This window comes from Nycticebus coucang, chromosome 21 (genome assembly GCF_027406575.1).
Source record: "Nycticebus coucang isolate mNycCou1 chromosome 21, mNycCou1.pri, whole genome shotgun sequence".
In the NCBI taxonomy this organism is placed as follows: domain Eukaryota; kingdom Metazoa; phylum Chordata; class Mammalia; order Primates; family Lorisidae; genus Nycticebus; species Nycticebus coucang.
The window spans coordinates 37,991,989-38,015,064 of NC_069800.1; the positions used below are offsets into that span (position 1 = coordinate 37,991,989).

The following is a 23,076-nucleotide window of genomic DNA, read 5'->3' on the forward strand; positions in this document are numbered from 1 at the left end:
ACCTGGTGCTAGGTGATGTAAGATGGTCTGCCTCAAATACCTGCAGTTAGCAAGCTGTTAACCAGGCCACCTCTCTGCTCCTCCACATTTTTCCCCCACTATCACCTCCCTCTCAGAACTGGATTTCGTGCAGGTCTCTCTCCTCTCTCTTACAAAGTATGAGCTTCCTTTGCGGAGGCTGCCTCCACCTGCAGCTGGAGGATCGCCATGATTAATGGGAAACACATCTTCCTTACTGGTGATTGGTCAGGAAAGGGCATGTGACCCAAGCTGGCCAATGAAGTGTGTGGTAACATCTATTAGCCTTGCTTCTGGGAAAACTTCCCCCATGGCAAGGAAGACCTATGAGAACAGCTCACTTGTGCCAGGCACTACTTGTTCTAAGTACTTTACATAAAATAACTCATTCAACTTTCACAAGTAGGGGACTATTATTATCCCCCATTTTACAGAGGAATAATCTGAGGCATAGAATGGTTAAGAAACTTGCCAAGGGTCAAACAGCTAGGACTTAATTCTGGGCAGTCATGGAGCCAGAACTTAATTCTGGGCAGTCATGGAGCCAGAACTTAATTCTGGGCAGCCTGACTCCAGGGTACTGGGTTCTCAAGTACTATAGTGCCACACTAGTGTGACCGAAAGGGACCAGACAGAGGGGCCCAGTCCTTCCTCCGGTCACAGACCTCTGTAATGTGATGCCTGGGACTTCTGTAGCCATTGGGCCAGCAATCTCTAAGGACAACAGAGCAAAGGGACAGAAAGAGCCTGGTGAGCCAGGTACCTGCAAATAGCCCTGAGGGCTGAATGAAACAGCACTGAAGCCCACACCATCTATTGATTTCTTGCTTTCTAGGAAACATATTTCTTTCTTGTTTAAGCCACTTTGCTTGGAGGAAAGTATCCCAATGGAAATACCACTGCCTCCAGAAGAAACAGAGTGTGCAAAGACTGGCTGGGCTGCAAGGAATCTGAGGGGATCTGTTCTCCCGATCTGCTCAGCTGAGGCTGAGGCATAAGGCCTCTGGCCTTTCACCACAGGGCCAGATTGGAAGGCAAGGAAAACTGGTAAGAGATAGTAGGAAAAGATAGAAGAAGTCTTCTGGGAAAATAAAATTATTTCATAACTCCTTTATTAGGCACAGGTAAAAATATATATTCATGGTATCTAAAACCCATACTATTGATCTGGACCCCAAATGTACCGACAGATAGGGCTTGAGATTTTCCAGTTGGCCACAGGACAGACCATGCATAATCTTGTCCCCTAATCTTGGTGCTTAGGTCCAGGGCCACCAAGGTCAACAGGCCTGGACCCAAATTCCAAACCATTCCTTGCATTACATGAGAACCAGTCTCATAGTTTAGATCAGGAGCGTCCAAACTATGGCCCGCGCTGCACGCAGATTATGTGAAGACTTTTCTGCCTATCTGTGGTGGTGGATATCACAAAAATTATGCACAAACTTTTTCTTTTTTGTTTTTTTTTGCTAATCAGCTTTTGTTTGTGTATTTAATGTGTGGCCCAAGACAATTCTTCTTCTTCCAGTAAGGTGCAGAGAAGCCAAAAGTTTGAACACTGCAGGATTTTTTTCTTCCAGCCCAAATCCTTGGCTTGGGCCTGGAAGGAAAATCTCTTGATCAAGAGGATAGAGCTGCTGGGAGCACAATTCCCAGTGCAGCCTGGGCTCTGGAGTCCTGATTGCAGGAGAAAGGCCTGCAGCCTTTGGCACAGGGATACCTCCCTTTCTCTGAAAAAGTGCAAGATACAAAGGCAACTGGGGGGCCAAGGGTGGTGGCTCACACCTGTAATCCTGGCTCTCTGGGAGGCCGAGGTGGGAGGATCTCTTGAGCTCAAGAGTTTGAGACCAGTCTGAACAAGAGCTAGACCCCATCTCTACTAAAAATAGAAAAATTAGCCGAGCATTGTGATAGGCACCTGTAGTCCCAGCTATTCAGGAGGCTCAGGCAGAAGGGTCACTTGAACGCAGGAATTTGAGGTTGTTGTGAGTTAGGCTGACACCACGGCACTCTAACCTGGGGCAACAGAGTTAGACTCTGTTTCAGAAAAAAAAAAAAAAAACAAAGGCAGCTTGGTTGTTTATGAAAGGGACTGTCCAACAGGCAGAAGTGGCTGAGCATCAGTACAAGTGGTAGATGACACTGGTACTAAGTGTGCCCAGTGTAGAGGTAGGAGGGTCACCTGAGCCCAGAAGTTGGAGGTTGCAGTGAGCTGTGATGATGCCACTGGCCTCTAGCCAGGGCAACAGAGTAAGACTCTCTGCCTCAAAAAAAGAAGAAGAAAAAAAAAGAATGCTAACCTGCCAGCTCTGTGGTGCGAGCAGTGAGTCTTGTCTCCTTTGCTCACTGTTATGTTCCCAGCACCTAGACCAGAGAGCTCGGTACACAGGGAGCGCCCGAGCGGACCTTGTGTGTGTGCAGAACACACTGACGGGCACACAGCACACTCTGCACAGGCTTCCTTTCTCCCTTCTCGAAGGCACTTAAGGTTTGGCTCAGTTAAAAATGGCAGGAGAAAGCTTGAGGACGCCCCAAATTCAATCCACTGTTTGCAGCTGAGAGTCTGGTAGGGTGGCCTAGCCATAGAGATCTACCTCTCTTTCTCCCTCCTCTTCCTCTGCTTCCTCCAGCCCCCGCCCATCAGGGACCACCTGGTCAGCCTCGCAGAGGTGGGATTGCGATGAGGCTGAAGGGACCCGGTCCTCCTGCAGCCAGGGGTGCAGCAGGATGCCTGTGGCTGTGAGCCGCTCAGTGGGCTCCCGTCGAAGGAGGCAGCGGACCAGGCAGCGGGCTGCAGCTGAGAGGCCCTCAGGTAGGGCAAAGGCACCACGACGTATCTTGCCAAAGAGCAGGGCAGGCTCTGAGTCCTGGAAAGGGTAGTGGCCGGCTAGCATGGTGAAGAGTGCCACGCCCAGGCTCCAGATGTCAGCCGCCTTGCCCGAGTAGGATGCCCTGGAGCTGAGGATCTCGGGTCCCACATATGCTGGGCACGCATGCTTGTCCCACAGAGAGTCATCCGGACTGGTCAGCACACAGGCATCCTCCAGGTTCTCCAGCACCAGCTTTGTCCTGCGGCAGAGACAGAGGGGTCAAGTCTTCTCTGGAATCCCCACGCTGCCACCTGGCACTATCACCATAATGGTACCCACTTCTGAGTGGCTGCTGGCATCTGACAGACATGAGCCAGTCCTATGAGGTTGGGTGACTGATCTTGTTTTACACATGAGGAAGCTGACGCTGAAAGAGGTTAGGTTGTTTCTTAAGGTCGCAGAGAAATTACATTTAAACTAAGACTCTGAAAGGAACACATCACTTCCCAACAGTCCCTTGGGGAGGGGACTCAGGGACCTGAGAGGGTTGAAACTCTTTTAAATCAGGCTGGGTGTGGTAGTAGCTCACACCTGTAATCCCAGTACTTTGGGATTTAAAAAAAAAAAGCCTATCTTAAACCAGATGCAAACTTAGGGTCTAGGCAGGTAATAAAATGAGAGAAACAGAAAGTGTGCCAAGACGTATCAACACCAGCCTTGCCTAAAAAGGGCACCATTGACAAAAACTCAGTATGGTTTTTATTTATTTCTTTTTTTTAAGACAGGGTCACCCATAGCTCAGTGGGTAGGGCACTGGGCACATGCACTGAGGCTGGCAGGTTCAAACCCAGCCCCGGTCAGCTAAAACAACAATGACAATTGCTGCAACAACAACAAAAATGGCTGGGCATTGTGGTGGGCACCTGTGGTCCCAGCTACTTGGGAGGCTGAGGCAAGAGAATGGCTTAGGCCCAAGAGTTTGAGGTTGCTGTGAGCTGTGATGCCATGGCACTCTACCCAGGGCAACAGCCTGAGACTCTATCTCAAAAAAAAAAATAAATAAAAGACAGGGTCTTGCTCTGTTGCCCAGGGTGGAGTGCAGTGGTATGATCATAGCTCACTACAACCTCAAACTCCTGGGCTCAAGTGATCCTCTTGCCTCTGTCTCCTAAGTAGCTGGGACTATAGGTGTGTACATCATGCTTGGCTAATTTTTTAAATTTTTTGTAAAGACAGGAGTCTCACTACTGCTATTGCCTAGGCTGGTCTCTACTCTTGACCTCCGACCTCAGCCTCCCAAAGCTGTAGGTTACAGGTGTGAGCTACTGTGCACAGTCTAGTATTTATTAAATGTCCACTAGCCCTGGCCCTAGGCTAGGTGCATTACCTGGCTCATCTCATTCTGTCCTGGCTACCACCTGGAACAAAGACACCATTTTATAGCTCTAAGGAGTCAGGCTGGATGGCAACACTGGTTCACAAGTGCTGTGAACCACTCATGTAATTCCCAAGGTGGCCTCATATTCCCATTTTTTTCTCTGAGAAGCCAGAAATCATATTTTAATGTAAAAGTCCCAGTTTTTAAAATGTTAGTAACCAAGTTCAATTAAAAACACAAACAAATGGGTTCTTAGGGGAGAGGGGAAGTGTGTATAGCCTATTTGCAACTTGTATTTTAAACCTGTGGTCTCTAAGCCCCAGGCAGAGGACTCATACCTGTCCATGGCCTGTTAGGAACTGGGGGCCCCACAGCAGGAGGGGAGCAGACAGGCGAGCCTGGGAGAGAAGTTTCATCATCACTTGCTTCACTGTCTAAGCTCCATCTCCTGGCAGATCAGGATAGCATTAGATTTTCATAGGAGCACGAACCCTGCTGTAAACTGCACATTAGAGGGATCTATGTTGCAAGCTCCTTATGAGAATCTAATGATACCCACCTTCTGTGGAAAAATTGTCTTCCATGAAACTGGTCCGTGGTGCCAAAAAGGTTGGAGAACTACCATTTTAAACAACTCCCATGGAGTGCTCTAGATGGCTTAAACAGTAATAATCTTGTTATTGCTGTGATTAATCTCCTTCCTTATGGTAACACTATCTGGGTGCCTAAGGGCATTGCACAAACACTGACTAATCCTACGAATCACAGTATTGCATGCGTGTGTGTGTGTGTGTGTGTGTGTAGGGGAGAGAAAGAGAGACAATATTATTGGCCCATTTTACAGATGAAGAAATCAGGGCTCAGGCAGGTGTAGCCAATTGCTCAGGGCCAAAACACAGGTATGAAGCAGAACCAGTCTGTCTGACTCACAGTCCCTCTTCTACTACCAATTCTCAAACTATTGTCTGGAGAGAGAAGGAAACACTTTCACTCCGCTGGGAGGTCTAGGGTAGTTGTACCCACCCTAAGCTTAGTTTAAAGCTATGTACTAGCTTAAAAATCAATATAACTTTTACATTCTCCTTCTTGCTAAAAAGCATGTTCATGTTTTGGGGGTTTTTTTGTTTGGTTGGTTTTTTTTGAGACAGAGTCTCAGTCTGTTGGCCTAGGTTGAGTGCTGTTGTGTCATCATAGCTCACAGCAACCTCAGACTTGGGCTCAAAAGATCCTCCTGCTTCAGCTTCCTGAGTAGCTAGGGCTGCAACTGCCCCCCACAACACTCGGCTAAATTCAAATTTTTCTATTTTTAGTAGAGATGGAGGTCTTACTCTTGCTGGTCTTGAACTCCTGAGCTCAAGCAATCCACCTACCTCAGGCTCCCAGAGCACAAGGATTACAGGCATGAGCCACTGCACCTGGGCAGCGTGTTCATTTTAATATAAAATGTAGAAGAAGGAAATAGAAAGTCATCTGTAAGCAAACACCACAATAATACTGTTATAGGTAGGCCAAGCACAGTGGCTCACGCTTGTAATCTCAGCACTCTAGGAGGCCGAGGAGGATGGATTGCCTGAGCTCAAAAGTTCAAGACCAGCCTGAGCAAGAGCAAGACCCCATCTCTAAAAATAGCTGGGTTGCAGCAGGCACCCATAGTCCCAGCTACTCAGGAAGCTGAGGTGAGAGGATCACTTGAGCCCAAGAGTTTGAGGTTGCTGTGAGCTATGATGCCACAGCACTCTACCAAGGGCAACAAAGTGAAACTTTGTCTCAAACAAAAACAAAAACAACTGCTATAGGTAAGATGGATGGCTGCTAAAATTAATGGGTGAAAGTTGAGAAAAACAGGATATTAATATGCATAGCCTCAAAGTACCTCCCTCAAGGTATTTATTAATTACAAAAGGGTAAATTAGGAATTTTATTTTATCATTATCTTTGAGACAGAGTCTCAAGCTGTCACCCTGAGTATAGTGCTGAGGCGTCATAGCTCACAGCAACCTCCATCTGAGGCTCGAGCAATCCTCTTGCCTCAGTTTTTCTATTTTTAGTAGAGACAGGGTCTTGCTCTTGCTCCAGCTGGTCTCAAACTCGTGAGTTCAAGCAATCCACCTGCCTCAGCCTCCCAGAGTGCTAGGGTTACAGGTGTGAGCCACCACAGCCTAAATTAGGAATTTTACAGTGGAGAGACCTGGCAGACACTACCTTAACCAAGTGATCACAGTAATGACCTATCACATAATGACCCAATATGATGTGCTGGGCAGACTATCACCTCTGTGGTGTTCTTGCCAAAAACACATAACTGCAATCTAACTTTTCCATGTAACTGTGGGAAAACAATCCAAATTGAGGGACAAACAAAGTAACTGTAAAATGGCCCAGTAATATTTTCTCTCTCTTTTTCTCTCTCCCCTACACACACACACACACACACACACACAATACTGTTATTCACAAGATTAGTCAGTGTTTGTGAAATACTCTTCAAAAGTCTCAAGGTCATGAAAGAAAGGGACAGACTGAGGAATTGTCTCGGATTAGAGGAAACCAAGGGAACATGACAACTAAGTGGAGCATGGGATCCTGGACTGCATCCTGGACAACAAAGGGACTTTTGTGGGACACTAGGGAAGTCTCAATGAATCTGCAGTTTAGGGTCAGTAGTGCTCTGCCAAGGTCAATTTCTTAGTTTTGATAATTGTACTATGGCTATGTAAAGTGTTCATGTTAGTGGAAACCGGGTGACGGATATATAGGAAGTCTTTGAACTATTTTTGTCACTTTTCCAAAAATCTAAAATTATTTCAAAAGAAAAAGTTAAAAAAAAAAAAATACAACAGAGGGCCAAACACAGTGGCTTACACCTGTAATCCCAGCACTCTGGGAGGCCGAGGCGGGGGGTGGATTACCTGAGCAAACAGGTTGGAGCCCAGCCTGAACCAGAGCAAGACCTTATTTCTAAAAATAGCCAGGCATTGTGATGGGCACCTCAGGTACTCGTAGGCTGAGGCAAGGGGATAACATGAGCCCAAGAGTTTGAGGTTGCTGTTAGTTGTGACTTCACGGCACTCTACCAAGGGCTACAAAGTGAGACTCTGTCTCAAAAAGAAAAAAAAATACAATGGGGTCACACTCTTTCTTCCACAAAAGTATCTTGAGATGAAACTGATGCTCCTGGTGGTTATTCTCAGCTGCGCGGTGCACTCCCTGACATACCCTGAAGAGCCTCTAGGGAAGGGACAGGGGACAGGTCCCTCTGCCTCTCTTCTGAGGAGAGTTATCTTATCAATATTTGTCTTCTTAGTATTCCAACCTAGAGAAACACTGTTATCTTTTAACCAAAAAGTGCTAATTTTTTTTTGGCCGGGGCTGGGTTTGAACCCACCACCTCTGGTATATGGGGCCAGCGCCCTACTCCTTTGAGCCACAGGCACCACCAAAAAGTGCTAATTTTCAATTTCACAGAAAAAGTTTCCACGTAGGGAAACTCAGGCTCTCTTTGGCTGTGCTCTTGGAATCCTGGAAACATCCTAACAATCCACCCATTTCCCCTACCAGTGGGGAAACTGAGACTCAGAGACCCTGGGTGACCTAGAGTCACCTAGAGTCACTCTGTCTCTCAAGCTCAGAGTGAATTAGCATCCAGGCTCTGGAATCAGATCTGGGTTCAAATCCTGAGCTTTACTCATTATTTAGCTGTGGGATCTTGGGCAAGTTACATGACCTCTCTGGGCCTCAACTTCCTTATGGGAGGATAACAGTACCTACTTCATATTTTAAGGGTCCAGACAAGCCTGGCAATGCAGTGATACCCTTCCTCACTGTCAGCTACTGTGATTACCATGGCCACAGTGCTCCACATGCAGGGCCTTCCAAGAGAACTGGGTCCACTTTGGGAATGAACTGGGCAGTGTGTGCACGTTAGTCTAGGCTTGTCCATCTCTTAACTAGGTTGCTCTGCCTTTCTGGGTCTCCATCATGGCCCACCCTCTAGTGCAGCAGTTCTCAACCTGTGGGTCGTGACCCTTTTTTAACAATGAAAATACCTTGCGGCATTAGGAAGGTTGAGAACCACTGCTCTGGTGTGTCTGTGGGCGAGATCTCTGCGGCCCCACTCACCTCTCAGAGTCTGTGAAGACAAAACGACACAGCTTGAGGTCACGCAGGACTAGACCGTGCTGGTGACAGTGCGCCAGGGCGGCGGCCATCTGGCGGAAGAGCACAGCGGCCTCAGGCTCCGGCACGCCGCAGCGGCTGCGCACCAGGCTGTGCATGTCCCCATGGGTCCGAGAGAAGAAGGTATAGAGGCGCTGGGTGCCTGCCATCACCTGGGCAGGTCGCGCCACGTGCTCATGGGGGGGCAGTCGCGCGTAGGGCTCGAGCACGGCCAGGGCCTCGCGGGCCGGGTACACCTGTGGACAGAGGATGGTGTGAGCGTGGTGGGGACCCCCGGGAGCTTGGGCTGGCCTCGCCAACAGTCCCAGGTGGGTGCTGGGCGCTGTGCCAAGTGCTTCACTTACCTAGTCTCTCAGCCATGACAACAGCCCTTTAAGTAGGGTAACCTGCCCCATTTTAAAGTTAGGGAAGCTGAGAGGCCACACAGCCCGTGTTCTAAGTGGAGGGGCATAGACAGTGCACAGGCCCTGAGGCGAGAGAAAGCTTGACCTGATCTGGAAACTCCGGCAAAGATCAGTGTGGCTGCAATGGTGTGGAGCAGAGAACAGGCATAGATGGGAAGGGTGGTGAGGGTTGGGAAATGTGTTAGGGGTTAAGGGCATTCCAGGGAAACCTCACCCTAGCCCTGAAAGGTATGTCCCACTTTAATGATGGTGAGACTGACCTTCAGAAAAGGGAAGTTGACTTGTTAGAAGCCAAATAGCCAATCAGCGGCAAAGCTAGTATGCTCACTTTGGTTTGTCTGACTTTAAACCCATTACATGTTATGTTAACTATGCCACACAGGAAAAAAAAGCATTTACATATCTATGAGAAAAATTTAAAGCATATAATTAAAAAAAACAGTTGAGGCTCAGCGCCTGTAGCTCAGGGGTTAGGACGCTGGCCACATACACCGTGCCTGGCAGGTTTGAACCCGGCCAAGCCTGCTAAACAACGACAACTACAACAAAAATTTAGCCAGATGTTGTGGTGGACACCTGTAGTCTCAGCTACTTGGGAGGCTGAGGCAAGAGAATCGCTTTTAAGCCCGAGTTTGAGGTTGCTGTGAGCTGTGACCCCACAGCACTCTACCAAGGGTGACATAGTGGGACTCTGTCTCAAAAAAAAAAACAAAAAAAACCTGAGGTGACATAGAGGAAATAACCCAGAACAGAAACTTTTTTTTTTTGAGACAGAGTTTCACTCTATTGCTGTGGGTAGAATGCCCAGGCATCATCACAGCTCACAGAAACCTCAAACTCTTGAACTCAAGCAATTCTCTTGCCTCAGCCTCCTGAGTAGCTGGGACTACAGGCACCCACCACGATGTCCAGCTAGTTTTTTCTATTTTTTTAACTTGTATTTATTTATTTGTTTATTTTTGAGACAGAGTCTCACTTTATCACCCTTGGTAGAGAGTGCCATGGCGTCATAGTTCATAGCAACCTCAAAGTCTTGGGCTCAAGTGATCCTCTTGCCTCAGCCTCCCGAGTAGGTGGGACTATAGGTGTCCACCAAAACGCCCAGCTATTTTTAGAGACAGGGTCTCCCTCTGGGTTCAGGCTGGTCTCAAATCTGTGAGCTCAGGCAATCCATCCACCTTGGCCTCCCAGAGAGCCAGCATGTCTGGCCTGTATTTATTTATTTTTAGTTTTTGAGACAGTCTCACTTTGTCGCCCCTCTGTAGAGCGCTGTGAAGTCATAGCTCATGGCCACCTCAAACTGTTGGACTCAAGCCATTCTCTTGCCTCAGCCTCCCAAGTACCTGGGACTACAGGTGCCTGCCACAATACCCAGCTATTTTGTTTGTTTGTTTGTTTGTGTAGCAGGCCCAGGCTGGGTTCAAACCCACCAGCTCCGGTGTATGTGGCAGGTGCCCTAACCACTGAGCTATGGATGCCAAGCCTATTTGTTTGTTTTAGTTAAGGCAAGCCCATTCCTTCCACTGTGCATTTGTGCTTGCGGCACCTGCTGCCTGGACACTGTTCCTCTAGAGGTTCTCAACCTTCCTAATGCCGTGACCCTTTAATACAGTCACGACCCACAGGTTGAGAACCTCTGCCCTAGATCCATAGGCTGGCTCCTTCCATTCATTCACTGCTCAAAGGTCACCCTCTAGCTAAAATCACCTGCACCACTGTCCTCCGTGTCCCTCGATCTCCCTGTTTCCAGCTTTATTTTTCCTCCATAGCACTTATGATCACATGGCACATGTTTACTTAATGCCTTTGTGCATTACTGGTCTTTCCCACGAGCTGAACTTTGTTTTGTTTTGTTTTGTTTTTGCAGTTTTTGGCCAAGGCTGGGTTTGAACCCGCCACCTCTGGCATATGGGGCGGGCGCCCTACTCCGTTGAGCCACAGGCGCCGCCCTGAACTTTGTTTTTTAACCACAGCACAGTGCATGGCTTGTAAGATAGGATACTGCTATTTCTATACAATGACCAGAAAAGCAGGGGTACTCTGGAAATGATAGTTTGGCCCTCGCAGTTCACACTGGCATGGGGATGAGGCCATCCTGGTGGATTTCCCTGAATGTTTCTGGTGAATGGGGCCCTGTGAAAGCATGGTGCTGCTGCCTCAGGCCTGCTTGGATCATTCCTCTTCTCATGGGCTTGCCTTCCCAGTGGCAATGGAAAAGAACCTGTGATGCTGCAAGAAGGGGATCCAGAGTTCAGGGGTCCCTGGAGAGCAGCGGGATGAGAGCACTGGCAGCCCAGAGCTCAGGTGAAGCTGGGGCTGTACCTTGTCTAGATCTCTCCACCCGCACACTGTACCCCCCAGCATCAGGAGCTGGAGCCAGTGCTGGGCTCCCACCAGGATTTTCTTAAGTTTCTCCACCTCTCTGTGGATTTCCAAGGGAACCATGCCCCCCTCTGCCCTTCCCTTGTGTATCTAGGTGTCCATCCCCCATCTTCCTTACACTTGCCTACCTGGGGCAGCCTGCCCTGGTTGTGTCTGAAACTGTTGTTCTAGCACGGGACACGAGGCTCTCTGGACTCAGCCTGCCAGGCCTAATCCCAGTTCTGACACCTCCTGGCTTTGGGATGTGGTGAGTAACCACACCTCTCTGAGCCTTGGGGTCCTTTATCAGTAAAATGGGCCCAGTAACTGTACCTATCTCACTGGTTGTGTGAAGATTAAAAGAAACTGTGTACACTAAGCAATCAGCATAGCACCCGGTACGCAGTAAATATTGTTAGACTGCATTCTCATCTCTGTCCCTTTGCCAATGTCCTACATGGGCTGACACTCAGGGGGCTTTAGCCCTGCCTATTTCCTGATTTTTTGATTTTTTTTTTTTTTTTTTTTGAGACAGTCTCACTCTGTTATCCTGGGTAGAGTGCTATGGCATCATAGCTCACAAGCAACCTCAGCCATCTGGACTCACGTGATCTCTTGCCTCAGCCTCCTGAGTAGCTGCGACTACAGGCACTTGCTACTACTCCCAGCTAGTTTTTCTATTTTTAGTAGAGATGCGGTCTCTCTCTTGTGCAGGCTGGTCTAAAATTCCTGACTTCAAACAATCTACCTGCCTTGGCCTCCCAGAGTGCTAGGATTATAGGTGTGAGCCACCGCACCCAACCCCATTTCCTGATTTAGGTCAGGAATCCTCAGACTTCTCTACCCCTTCCCTCACCCTAGGAGCCAAGCCTGATGCTATGTAACTTTATGCATGGCCCTTCCCCTCTCTTGACCTCAGTCTTCCTATTTGTAAAATGGCCCAATCACATCTGGGGTCCTACAAGTTCTGATGTCCATCACATCTTAGCTTTCTCTTGTGCTAACATCTTCAGGGGCTCCCCACAGCCTAATGGAAGCTCCTTCCTGATGTTTTCATGGCCAGCGGCTGCCCCATTCTCCACTGCCTCTTCCCTCTGGCCATAGTGAAGTCTCTTCACAACTCTCTCCTCCAGGCCTTTGCAAGGCTATTCTCCCTATCTGCAACTCCCTCTCTCACTTCTTTTTTTTTTGTTGCAGTTTGGCCGGGGCTGGGTTTGAATCCACCACCTTTGGCATATGGGCCGCCCCTCCCTCTCTCACTTCTATCTGGCTAACTCCTACTCACCTTTCTCTGACACCCCCATGAATATGTTAGAGGCATCTCCTCTGTGCTCACATGGTCCCTGAGCTCCACCTTCACTGCATTTATCACCGGATAGGGCCTCAGCTGCGAAATCCCCAGGGCTGGGGCCGTATCTGGTTTCCTTTCTGGTCTCAGCCTCCCCAAGGGCTCAGTGCTTCCCCAAATGGACATAGGAATCTATGAATACAAGGACTTCTCAGTGTCCTTGAAATTCCCTGGAGGCAAGAGCCTTTCGAGGCCTCCTGTGATGTTGGGGAGAGTGGCTGTGGGCACATACCTTGCACGTGTATTCAGTGCCTGTGGGGCAGTGCAGGGCCCGGTAGACTCGCCCGCCCTCCTTAGGCTCCAGGAGGACATAGGGCCCAAGCCGGGAGCCTGTGGCCACAGCAGGAGCACGATCTGGAGCAGGGGGTGGGCTCAGAGGTAGTGGGAAGGGGGATGGCCTGGGCTGGACCCCACTTCGAGCTCGTTTCCGAATGGGGCACTGGGTGTCTAAGTCATCATCCAGCTCCAACTGCTTCTTCCTGGAGGGGGTGTCTGAAGGAGCAGCCAAAGGGGTGGCTCGCATCTAGAAAGAACAGGAGAAAAACACTAAGGGGAAGCTGTGCCGTGGCCCCTCTTTTTCCCTGTGGTGAGAGGGTGCATGGCACAGCCTTTATGGAGGGTGATTTGACAGTGTGGGTTAAAATGACAACAGCACACCCCCTTGACTGGTGTCCCACTTCTCGGCATTTATACTCCAGTTAAACTGCTCACAAAAATGATTAAATATGTGAAAAGCTGATTGTCAGGTACTGTTCCAAATGTTGGGTAGCAGAAGACTAGTTAAAGCAGTGGTTCTCAACCTTCCTAATGCTGCAGCCCTTTAATACAGCTCCTGCGGGTCACGACCCACAGGTTGAGAACTGCTGAGTTAAAACGTCATGGTACAGCCATGTAGTGGAAACATGGTACCATAAAGCTCTGAGGAAGGACCAGGAAGCTCTCTATCTGATCCCTCAGATGTACTAAGAGGAAAAAGCCAAACACAGAGATATGTGTACACAGTGCTCTATGTAAAAAAGAAAATGAACATGAATATATTATGCTGCATACATATATGTTTGTATATGTATAAACTCTTCTCCCTGGAAGGATACACAAAGTTGGACTGGGACATGTACTTTTATACTTTTTGAATTTTGAACCACATAAATATATTTCCTACTCAGAAATTCACATTTAAAGAAATAAATACCTGTTTGAAAACACAGCTTGTTCCTAAAAAATCACAGTAAAGAAAATCAATCCATCTCATAATGTGTGGGTCTAGAACATTCACAGATATGAGAGAGATGAGATCTTATTCATTTACTTCACACTCACTGGGCTGCTGCTGAGTCTGGCCCTGGGAGGGTCCTAGGGAAGAGGAATGAATTAGACAGCATTCTTGCTGTCAGGATCACCCAGGCTATTTGGAGAGCAGATAAGGAATCACAAAATTAAGTCCGGTGTGATCAGTCCTATTGTAGGGAGAAGCCTGGGACTCTGGGAACCCAGAGAGGTCTCCCTTCTAGGCTGGGACTTCAAGAGAGGAGTTTTTGGAAATGGTGGTCCCTAAATTGAGACCTGAATGAGAGTCAGAGTTAGCCAGCGATGTGGAGAGTCATATTCTGGTTCAATGGTTTTCAAACTTGAGCAGGCATTAGAATCACCTGGAAGCCTTGTTATAACATACATCGCAGGGCCCTGCTCCCAGAGTAGCTGATTCAGAAGGTCCAGAGGGAAGCAAGTGAATTTGCATTTATAACAAGTTCCTACATGAGGTTGATGCTGTGTCTAGTAACTATTGTTCTAGGGAGAGGGAAGAGGCAAAAGGGCATGTTGCATGTTCCCCAAGAACATATTGGAGAATGAATGTATCTGCAGAAAAATATGAAAAGTTAAAGAAAAAAGTAAGGTGCTCTATAAGCACTACATGACAGAGATGGCTAGTTGTCCCCCAATTTCAGTTCTCCTCTTCTTACATTGGATTAGAACATGAGGATTTTAGCTGAACACAAGGACACCCAGAGTAGACTCTCCCTTGCAGCTAGTAGGGTATAAATAGACCTATTATGTGCAACTCCTGGAACAAAGTCCTTAAAAGGGAGGGCTTAACCCCTTGTTTCCTCCTTTACTGAAGGTTGGAGTGTGGACTTGACTGCTGGAGCTCCAGCATCCATCTTTGACCCAGAAGCCCGAATCCAAGTCCAAGACCACCACATGCAGCAGAGCAACAAGGGAGGAGCCTGAGTCCCAACACACAGAGAACCAGGCCAACTTGGCCTGCCTGCCTCCAGGCTTTTTACATAGGAAAGAAATAAACTTCCACACATATTTCATTTTAGGTGTTTTTTTTTTTTTTTGCAGTTTTTGAACCCACCACCTTTGGCATATGGGGCTGGCGCCCTACTCCTTTGAGCCACAGGCGCTGCCCCACACATATTTCATTTTAGCTGCTATTAAGTAGCTATTTCTGTGTTACTGCCAAGGCTAAACCTAATTAATATACCATGATATCTGGACTTTTTCCAAAGGCAGTCGAGAGCCATTGAAGGATTTTCAGCAGGGCAACAATATGCTTTTAGAGTACATTTGAGAGTATGAGACAGGGGCAGCGAGACCAGCTAGGAGGCCAGCACAGTATTACAGGCAAGAGAAGGTGGCCTGGACTAGGAGGGTACTAGTTGGGATGGAGACACAAAGTCAAGGGCTTATAGGAGGAAGATAGAGGGACTCAGTGTCGGAGTAGGGAAATCGATAGATTGGCTGTCAGGGGTGAGGGAAAGGTGGGATCAATGTGAGGGCCAGCCTTTGGCTCCTGCAAAGAGGAGGAATGACGACTTCGTTTCCTGAGCTGGAGAAGTTCTCATTTGGGGGACCCTGGAAGAAAATCACTAAGTTTAATTCTAGACGTGTTCTGTCCCGGCAAAAGCATGAAAAGTGGGTGTATGCTGAGGAATACTGTACAACAATGAAGCCACTAACAGTAAAGACAGTAAGAGTAGGAGAATAAACAGTGCAACCTTCAGGGAGTGTATTTTGACAATATCAAATTGAAAAACATGCATGAGCTTTGATTCTGCAATTAACCCCATTGCCAGGAATTTATTTGATAGAGGTGTGTGCGCGCGCACGCGTGTGTGTGTGTGTGTGTGTGTGTGTGTGTAAAATGATGCAAGTACAATGTTATTCCTGCAGCTTTTGTGATAGAAACAATTAAATGGCTATCTCATTAGAGGACCAGTTAAATAAATTATACTTCATCCGCACAGTGGAACAATTTATAGTCATTTAAAAAGTTGATGATGCTCTTTATGTACTAATTGGAAAGATCTCTGAGTAAACCGTTAAATGAAAAGAAAAAAGTAAAGTGGAGAGATGGAATTGGTGGCTGGTGAGTGGGAGGGAAAGAGACTTTACTGCATCGGTATGGAAGGTGGGGGGAGGATGATCAATGAATGAGGTATGTACTGAAGGCGCACAGGAGTGTATGTTCTAGAACAGATACTCCGTATATTGTCAAGGGAACAAAGCAAGCTGCTTAATGATATATGCAGGTGATCTTATTTATGTGAAAAACCTCACCAGCATATAAATGATATATTTCCACATCTGTATGTGCACAGGAAAAGGCCTAGAAGGGCCCAGACTAAACTGGCCACAGTAGCTTCTACCCTCTTGGAAGGAAAGGGATCTGGCAGAGGCAAAGAGTTTCCAGTTTCAATATCTTAAAGATTCTGCATTCTGGCCAGGCTCAGTGGCTCATGCCTGTAATCCTAGCACTCTGGGAGGCCAAGGTGGGTGGATTGCCTGAGTTCTGAGACCTCATCTCTAAAAAAAAAAAGGAAAGAAAGAAAGAAGGGTGGTGCCTGTGGCTCAGTGGATAAGGCACCAGCCCCATATACCGAGGGTGGCGGGTTCAAAACCCACCTCAGCCGAACTGCAACAAAAAAATAGCCAGGCATTGTGGCAGGTGCCTGTAGTCCAGCTACTTAGGAGGCTGAGGCAAGAGAATCGCTCAAGCCCAGGAGTTGGAGGTTGCCGTGAGCTTTGTGATGCCGGACGCTACCGAGGGCAATGAGACTCTGTCGCTACAAAAAAAAAAGAAAGAAAAGTTAGGGGTGGTGCCTGTGGCTCAAAGGAGTAGGGCGCTGGCCCCATATGCCAGAGGTGACAGGTTCAAACCCAGCCCCGGCCAAAACTGCAAAAAAACAAACAAACAAAAAAAAAGTTAGGCTCTGCACGGTGGCTTGCTTGAGCTTAATAGTTTGAGACCAGCCTGAACAAGAGTGAGACCCCCCCATCTCTAAAAATAGCCAGTGTGATGTGCACTTATAGTCCCAGCTATTTGGGAGGCTGAGGCAAGAGAATCACTTAAGACCAAGAGTTTGAGATTGCTGTGAGCTATGATGCCATAGCACTCTACTGAGGGTGACACAGTAAGACTCTGTCTCAAAAAAAAAAAAAAAAAAGATTTGCATTCAGGCCAGGTGCAGGACTCACGCCTATAATCCTGGCACTCTGGGAGGGCCAGGCCAGAGGATCCCTTGAGCTCAGGAGTTCGAAACCAGCCTGAGCAAGAATGAGACTCCCATCTCTACTAAAACTAAAATAAATTAGCTGTATGTTGTGGCAGGCACCTGTAGTCCCAGCTACTGGGGAGTGTGAGATAGGAGATGGCTTGAAGCCAGGAGTTTGAGGCTGCTGTGAGCTAAGCTGATAGCATTGCACTGTAACCTGGGTAACTGAGTGAGACTCAAAATAAAAGGAAATAAAATAAAATATTCTGCATTTATTCATTGCTTGAGTATTTCAAGCCAGAGTGTATTTCTTTTTTCCAAATGTGAATTTTATCTACTGTTGCTTGGTGGCCCAAGAGCTTCTGGAATCACAGGGCCCATATGCAGGGTTAGTCCACCAGACAGCTCATTTTCTTTTTTTTTTTTTTGGCCGGGGCTGGGCTTGAACCCGCCACCTCCGGCATATGGGACCGGCGCCCTACACGTTGAGCCACAGGCGCCGCCCTAGACAGCTCATTTTCATCATCAGTTGAGAGTGAGGGAGGGCTAGAGGGTTTCTCAAAGGCCACAAGATTCATTCACTCAGCATAGCAGAGAAACCACCACACTCGAAGCTGTGTGACTGTGTGTGAGGTGGGTGGAAGAGAGGGCAATGGCATGCCGGAATGGGAAGGTTCTCTCCAGGACTGGTCTGAACCACCCATGTGAGCTCTATTCCAAGGAGGCCCAGACCCAGGTATGTGAGAGATAGAGGGAGACAGACTTCAGGCCTGTTTAAGACCTTCCCAAAAGTCTGAGGCAGGTTTAATGGGGAAACATCAGAGTCAGTTTTCAAACTGAGATGCACTTCTCTAATCACGCCGCTCCCAAACGCAAAGGACTGCCTTGAGAGGGAAGGAACCCCACCTTAGAGTAAGGTGTCATACATAGTGCTGGCGTGAGCAGTCAGGAGTGGATGGACTCAGATGTTCCTATGTTATAATCCTAGCTTAGACCCTTCCTGGCTGGACAGTCCTGAGCAAGTTCCTCAGCCTTTTGAGTCCTAGTTCATGTAAAGTGGGAAGAGTAGCTGGGCGTTGTGGCGGGTGCCTGTAGTCCCAGCTAGTTGGGATACTGAGGCAAGAGAATCGCCTAAGCCCAAGAGCTGGAGGTTGCTGTAAGCTGTGATGCCATGGCACTCTACTGAGGGCGACAAAGTGAGACTCTGTCTCTAAAAATAAATAAATAATAAAAGCTCACAGGATTTTTTTTTTTTGAGACACAGTTTCACTCTGTCATGCCATGGCATCATCATAGCTCAAAGCAACCTCAAACTCTTGGACTTGAACAGTCCTCTTGCCTCAGCCTCCTGAGTAGCTAGGATTATAGGTGCCCACCACTATGCCCAGCTAGTTTTTCCATTTTTAGTAGAGACAGGGTCTGGCTTTTGCTCAGGCTGTTCTCGAACTCCTGAGCTCAAGCAATTCTCCCACCTTGGCCTCCCAGAGTGCTAGGATTACAGTCAAGAGCCACCTCACCTGGCTAACTCACAGGATTTTTGTAATGATGAAATGAAAACACAAGTAAAGCATGTAGAACTTAGTGTGCACCTGCTGTGAGATGGGTGTCAGGAAGTGGTCACTGCTATTGCTCCACTGCTACTTCTACTACTATTATTACTACTCATAGCTGGAGAGGCTGAGTGCCACTGCCTCTTAGAAACTTCCCAAGGATTAACCCTTACCCCAAGTCACCATCATCATTAAGACTGCCCCAAGTCGTCATCCAAACTCCTGACAGATGCTTGGTGTCTTGCGCAGCAGGAGCCTACCTAACTCTGGGCCCGGGCCACATCCAAGCTGCCTAGGACCTAACATCCTCAGAGGTGCGTGGCCTAAGATAAGCTCCACAGGGGAGATGGGGTAATTGAGTCTTTAAAACAGCAAGGGACTTTGTAGGCCAGGATGCAGAACTAAAACCTGCTGGGCAGAAGGCAGTCCCTTTCTGTTCCCTGACACAGCTGGGACCCAGGGAAACGAGAGCGCGTTACACCGAGCGCGTTACACTAAGCGTGCGCGCGCACATGCACACACACGCACGCACAGCGACACCAACAAGGCCACGCTCGCCTTGTTGTCCAAGGCCCGGTCGGACATCCGTCCCGAGGGCAGCAGGCGACCTCGCATCGTCCCGCCTCCCCCAGCCAGGCCCCTCCCGTGGGAGCGGAAGCGGCGGGCCGAGGGTGTTTGGGGTTAGAAAGTTCAGCGGAAATTAAGGGGCGGCACTGGGACTGGAGGGGGCGAGGCAAAGGGAAGGAGGGTGGGCCCGAGAGCCTGGAGCCTGACCTGGGCTCGCGCCTCCCCCACACCTCCGGTCGGCCCGAGGCACAAAGTGCACACGCGTACAGCGCAGCCTGCAACCCGCAGCCACTGGCGGGTGAGGGGCCCCACACCTGCGGGGCCCGCATCCCGCGCGCTGCGTCCTGGCTCCCACTGACTCTGCACCGCACCTGGAGCTCCGAATGCGGCCTGTTCCCAGGGCACCCCAGGCTGGTCCTGGCGATGTCCCCCTCACAGTCACCAGGTGCCCAGCCCTCTGAACGGTGGTGACCATCCACGGATACACATACAGACCTGAGACCCATTCCCACCTACACCTCTCACCAACAGGCTCACGAGGACCCTCGGAGACACCCCGACAAATACACCACACGGGTCCCTCACACACAACCCTCCCCAACCACACAAGTTCCCTGCCGCACACTCACACAAAACAGACAACGGCATGCCCTTCTCTCCAGGTGACAGCCAGACATCTCAGTCTCCGGCTCCCCCAACTCTGCCCGCAGGTGCGCAGCCCAGCCCCAGCCCAATTCAGCCACACTTGGGCGACCCCACGCCCTGCGGGGCCGCGTCACCTGAGATTCCGGGTGGCACTCGGCCCAAGGCGCCCCCCGGACAGCCGGTGTGTTAAAAGTTATGTGTAACAGGCAGCACACCGACTCCCGGAGGCTCCGGCGCCCGAGTTCCCCCGGCCGCTCCCTCCAACCTGCCAGTCTCCGGCCCTCCACCGATACCTTGCTTGCCCGTGTGACCCTCGTGGGTCCTGGCGCTGCCGGTGCTCTGGGGCAGCGCAGGTGAACCGGGGCCCGCACTTCTGCGGCTGAGGTCGGGATCCGATCCAGGTCCCGCCCGGGCTCGGACCCCAAACAGCCGACGCGTGCGGAGCCGGCGCCGCTTCTGCTGCGAGTGTTTCGAGGGCGCCAGGCGCCAGCTCCAGATCCCGGCCCGGGTGATGCAAACCTGAGCTAATCAGCCGCCGCCTGATGCCCTCAGGCCGGGGATTGCACCATCCCCCGCGCCCCGCCTCTCCGGGACTCCGCCCGAGCCCGCTCCGCTCGGGCGTCTCCAGTAGGTCCGCCCGGTGGCCAGCCGACCAGCTAGGGGTGTCTAGTCTCTACCCCCTTACTCAGTCCCGCCCTGTCCCCGGAGCTCGTGTGCAGACACCAGCCACTGACTCTTACTTTGGATTTTTTTTTTTTTTTTTTGCTTTTCTGAGCCTCAATTCCCCTATCTATGAAATGCAAAGAACATACCTCCTCAGGATGGGTGCTGAAAAGAAAAAGAGCAAACTGACTGTTTCCTGGGTGCTTCCCCGTTTATAAAGCGCGTTCCCACCGTTGCTTTTTTTTTTTTTTAACCTTTTGGCGAGCTGAGTAGGCAGGAAGTTCCATTCTCCCCATTCCATTGAGAGCCAGAGTAAGCCCAGGAGTTTGGAGAAGGCTTACAGACTTAAGAGCTGACTCTGGGCTCAAAAGAACCAGGGTGGTGTCCCGAGGAGACCTGCGTGGGCAGAGCTTCCCGGCATTCATTGGGAAAAGGCAGCGATGTCTGATGGTTACGAGCATGCAGCATAGAGCTATCCTACCTATGCGCGTTCCACCGCTGCTCCAACCCGCTGGGATACCCCAAGAAAGCTACTTAAACCCCTGCCTTAAGTTTCCTTTTCCATAAAACGAGCTCATAATAGTACCCCATAATGTTGTTGTGAGGATTAAATGACTTAATACTTGTAAAACGCTTAGAATGGACACTCTTAGGGGCTCAATCTCAATAAATAGAGTGAAAACAATGGGTCTCAGGGAACGAAAGGGACCTACAACAGGCCTTGCACCCCAGGCCTGGGAGGCCCCGGTGCCACTTGCTGTTGAGTGAAACATCCCTGCAAGGCCCTGGCCAGTATCTTTTCCTTTCCTTTCGTCCCTCCCTCCTTCCCTTCCTTCCAACAGAATCTCACTCTGAGGCCCTGGGTACACTGCCATGGCATCATAGCTCATAGCAACCTCAAGCTCTTGGGCTCAAGATATCCTTTTACCTCAGCCTCCCAAGTTGCTGGGACTATAGGCACCCACCACAATGCCATTTTTAGTAGAGATGGGGTCTCCCTCTTACTCCTGAGCTCAAGTGATCCACCTACCTCAGCCTCCCAGAGTGCTGGGATTATAAGCATGAGCCACAATGTCCAGCCTCCAGCACCTTTCTTAGAAATCCCCTACCCTCTTTTTTTTTTTTTTTTTTGAGACAGAGCCTCAAGCTGTCACCCTCAGTAGAGTGCCATGGCATCACAGGTCATAGTAACCTCTAACTCCCGGGCTCAAGCGATTCTCTTGCCTCTGCCTCCCAAGTAACTGGAATTACAGGCGCCTGCTACAATGCCCGGCTATTTTTTTGGTGGGGGGCAGGGAGGTTTGCAGCCTTCATTGTTGTTTGACAGGCTCGGGCTGGATTCGAACCGGCCAGCTCAAGTGTAAGTGCTTGAGCCACAGGCACTGAGCCTAGAAATCCCTTTTGATCTGAACTCATGAGTGTCAAAAAAATAACTCCTCTAGGCAGAGGCTAAATGGGAGGCAGGCAGAACGGTCTCTGTTTCTCTGGTTCCTGAACCCCAGGGACCAGCTCATCTGTGTCTCAGCCTTGGGGCACACTGGAGGATTCTGGGGTGTTATTTAGCTTTAGCAACTCCCTTGCTGGGGAGAGATAAATAAACTTATTTTCTTCTTCCACAGCTGTACGTGCCAGGGAAGGTGGGATGCATGTTTTTTCTTTCTCTCTCTCCCCTTCCTTCCTTCTTTCTTTTCTTTCTTTCTTGTCTCAAGCTGTCACCCTGGGTAGAGTGCTGTGGCATCACAGCTCAAAGCAACCTCAAACTCTTAGGCTTAAGTGATTCTCTTGCCTCAGCCTCCCAAGTAGCTGGGACTACAGGTGCCTGCAACAATGCCCAGCTATTTTTTTGTTGCAGTTGCTATTGTTTCTTAGCTGGCCCAAGCCAGGTTCGAACCTGCCACCCTCATTGTATGCGGCGGCCACCCTGCCCACTGAGTTAAGGGAGCCGCCTTTTTTTTTTTTTTTTGAGACAAAGTCTCACTCTGTTGCCCTGGGTAGAGTGCCGTTGTGTCACAGCAACCTCAAACGCCTGGGCTTGAGCAGTCCACTTGCCTCAGACTCTCAAGTAGCTGGGACTACAGGTGCCAGCCACAACACCCAGCTAATTTTTCTACTTTTAGTAGAGATAGGTCTCACTCTTAGTCAGGCTGGTCTCGAACTCCTAAACTCAAGCAATCCACCCTCCTCAGCCTCCCAGAGTGCTAGGATTGCAGACATGAGCCCCTTTTCTCGGCCTGATGCTTATTTTCTGAGCACTGCTCTAAAGCCAGCACTGTGCTGGGTTTGCTCATACATTCCTGACTTTGTTTTGTGCTATGTCAGCTCCTGTTCTAAATGTTGGGAACTCAGCAGTGACCAGAATGACTCATCCCTGTCCTCACAGATCTTTTAAATCATTAGGGAGACAGACCATTATAAAAAAAAATAAAATCAAAACCAAGATCATCTTAAATAGATCATGTTATGTATTTTCTTGAATAAAAAAGATTTGTTCTCTATCATGACTGAGGGTAACTATTTTCAGTAGGGCGCCTCAGAAAGGTGATGTTTAAATTAAGATCTTAAGGAAGAGATGAGGTGAAGGGTGCCATGGGGGGAATAGAGAAAACAGCTTGCGCAAAGGCCTTGAGGCAGGAACATGGAGCATTTAAAAGAACCAT

General features: G+C 49.2%; 1 protein-coding gene across 2 annotated transcripts; it reads right to left on the bottom strand.

Moving 5' to 3' along the window:
* Positions 1–1,464: 1,464 nt before the first annotated feature.
* On the bottom strand, positions 1,465–20,298 carry TRIB3 (tribbles pseudokinase 3). 2 transcript variants are annotated; one of them, XM_053574506.1, is made up of 5 exons: positions 20,050–20,298; positions 13,805–13,848; positions 12,728–13,018; positions 8,326–8,618; positions 1,465–3,087 (listed from the first exon to the last, which is right to left on the bottom strand). In XM_053574506.1, exons 3-5 carry the CDS (start codon positions 13,016–13,018, stop codon positions 2,595–2,597), a joined length of 1,077 nt encoding a protein of 358 aa, XP_053430481.1. In that variant the 5' UTR covers positions 13,805–13,848; positions 20,050–20,298; the 3' UTR covers positions 1,465–2,594. The 2 variants fall into 2 exon arrangements, with proteins under 2 accessions (XP_053430481.1, XP_053430480.1); XM_053574505.1 differs by lacking the exon at positions 13,805–13,848.
* Positions 20,299–23,076: the final 2,778 nt, after the last annotated feature.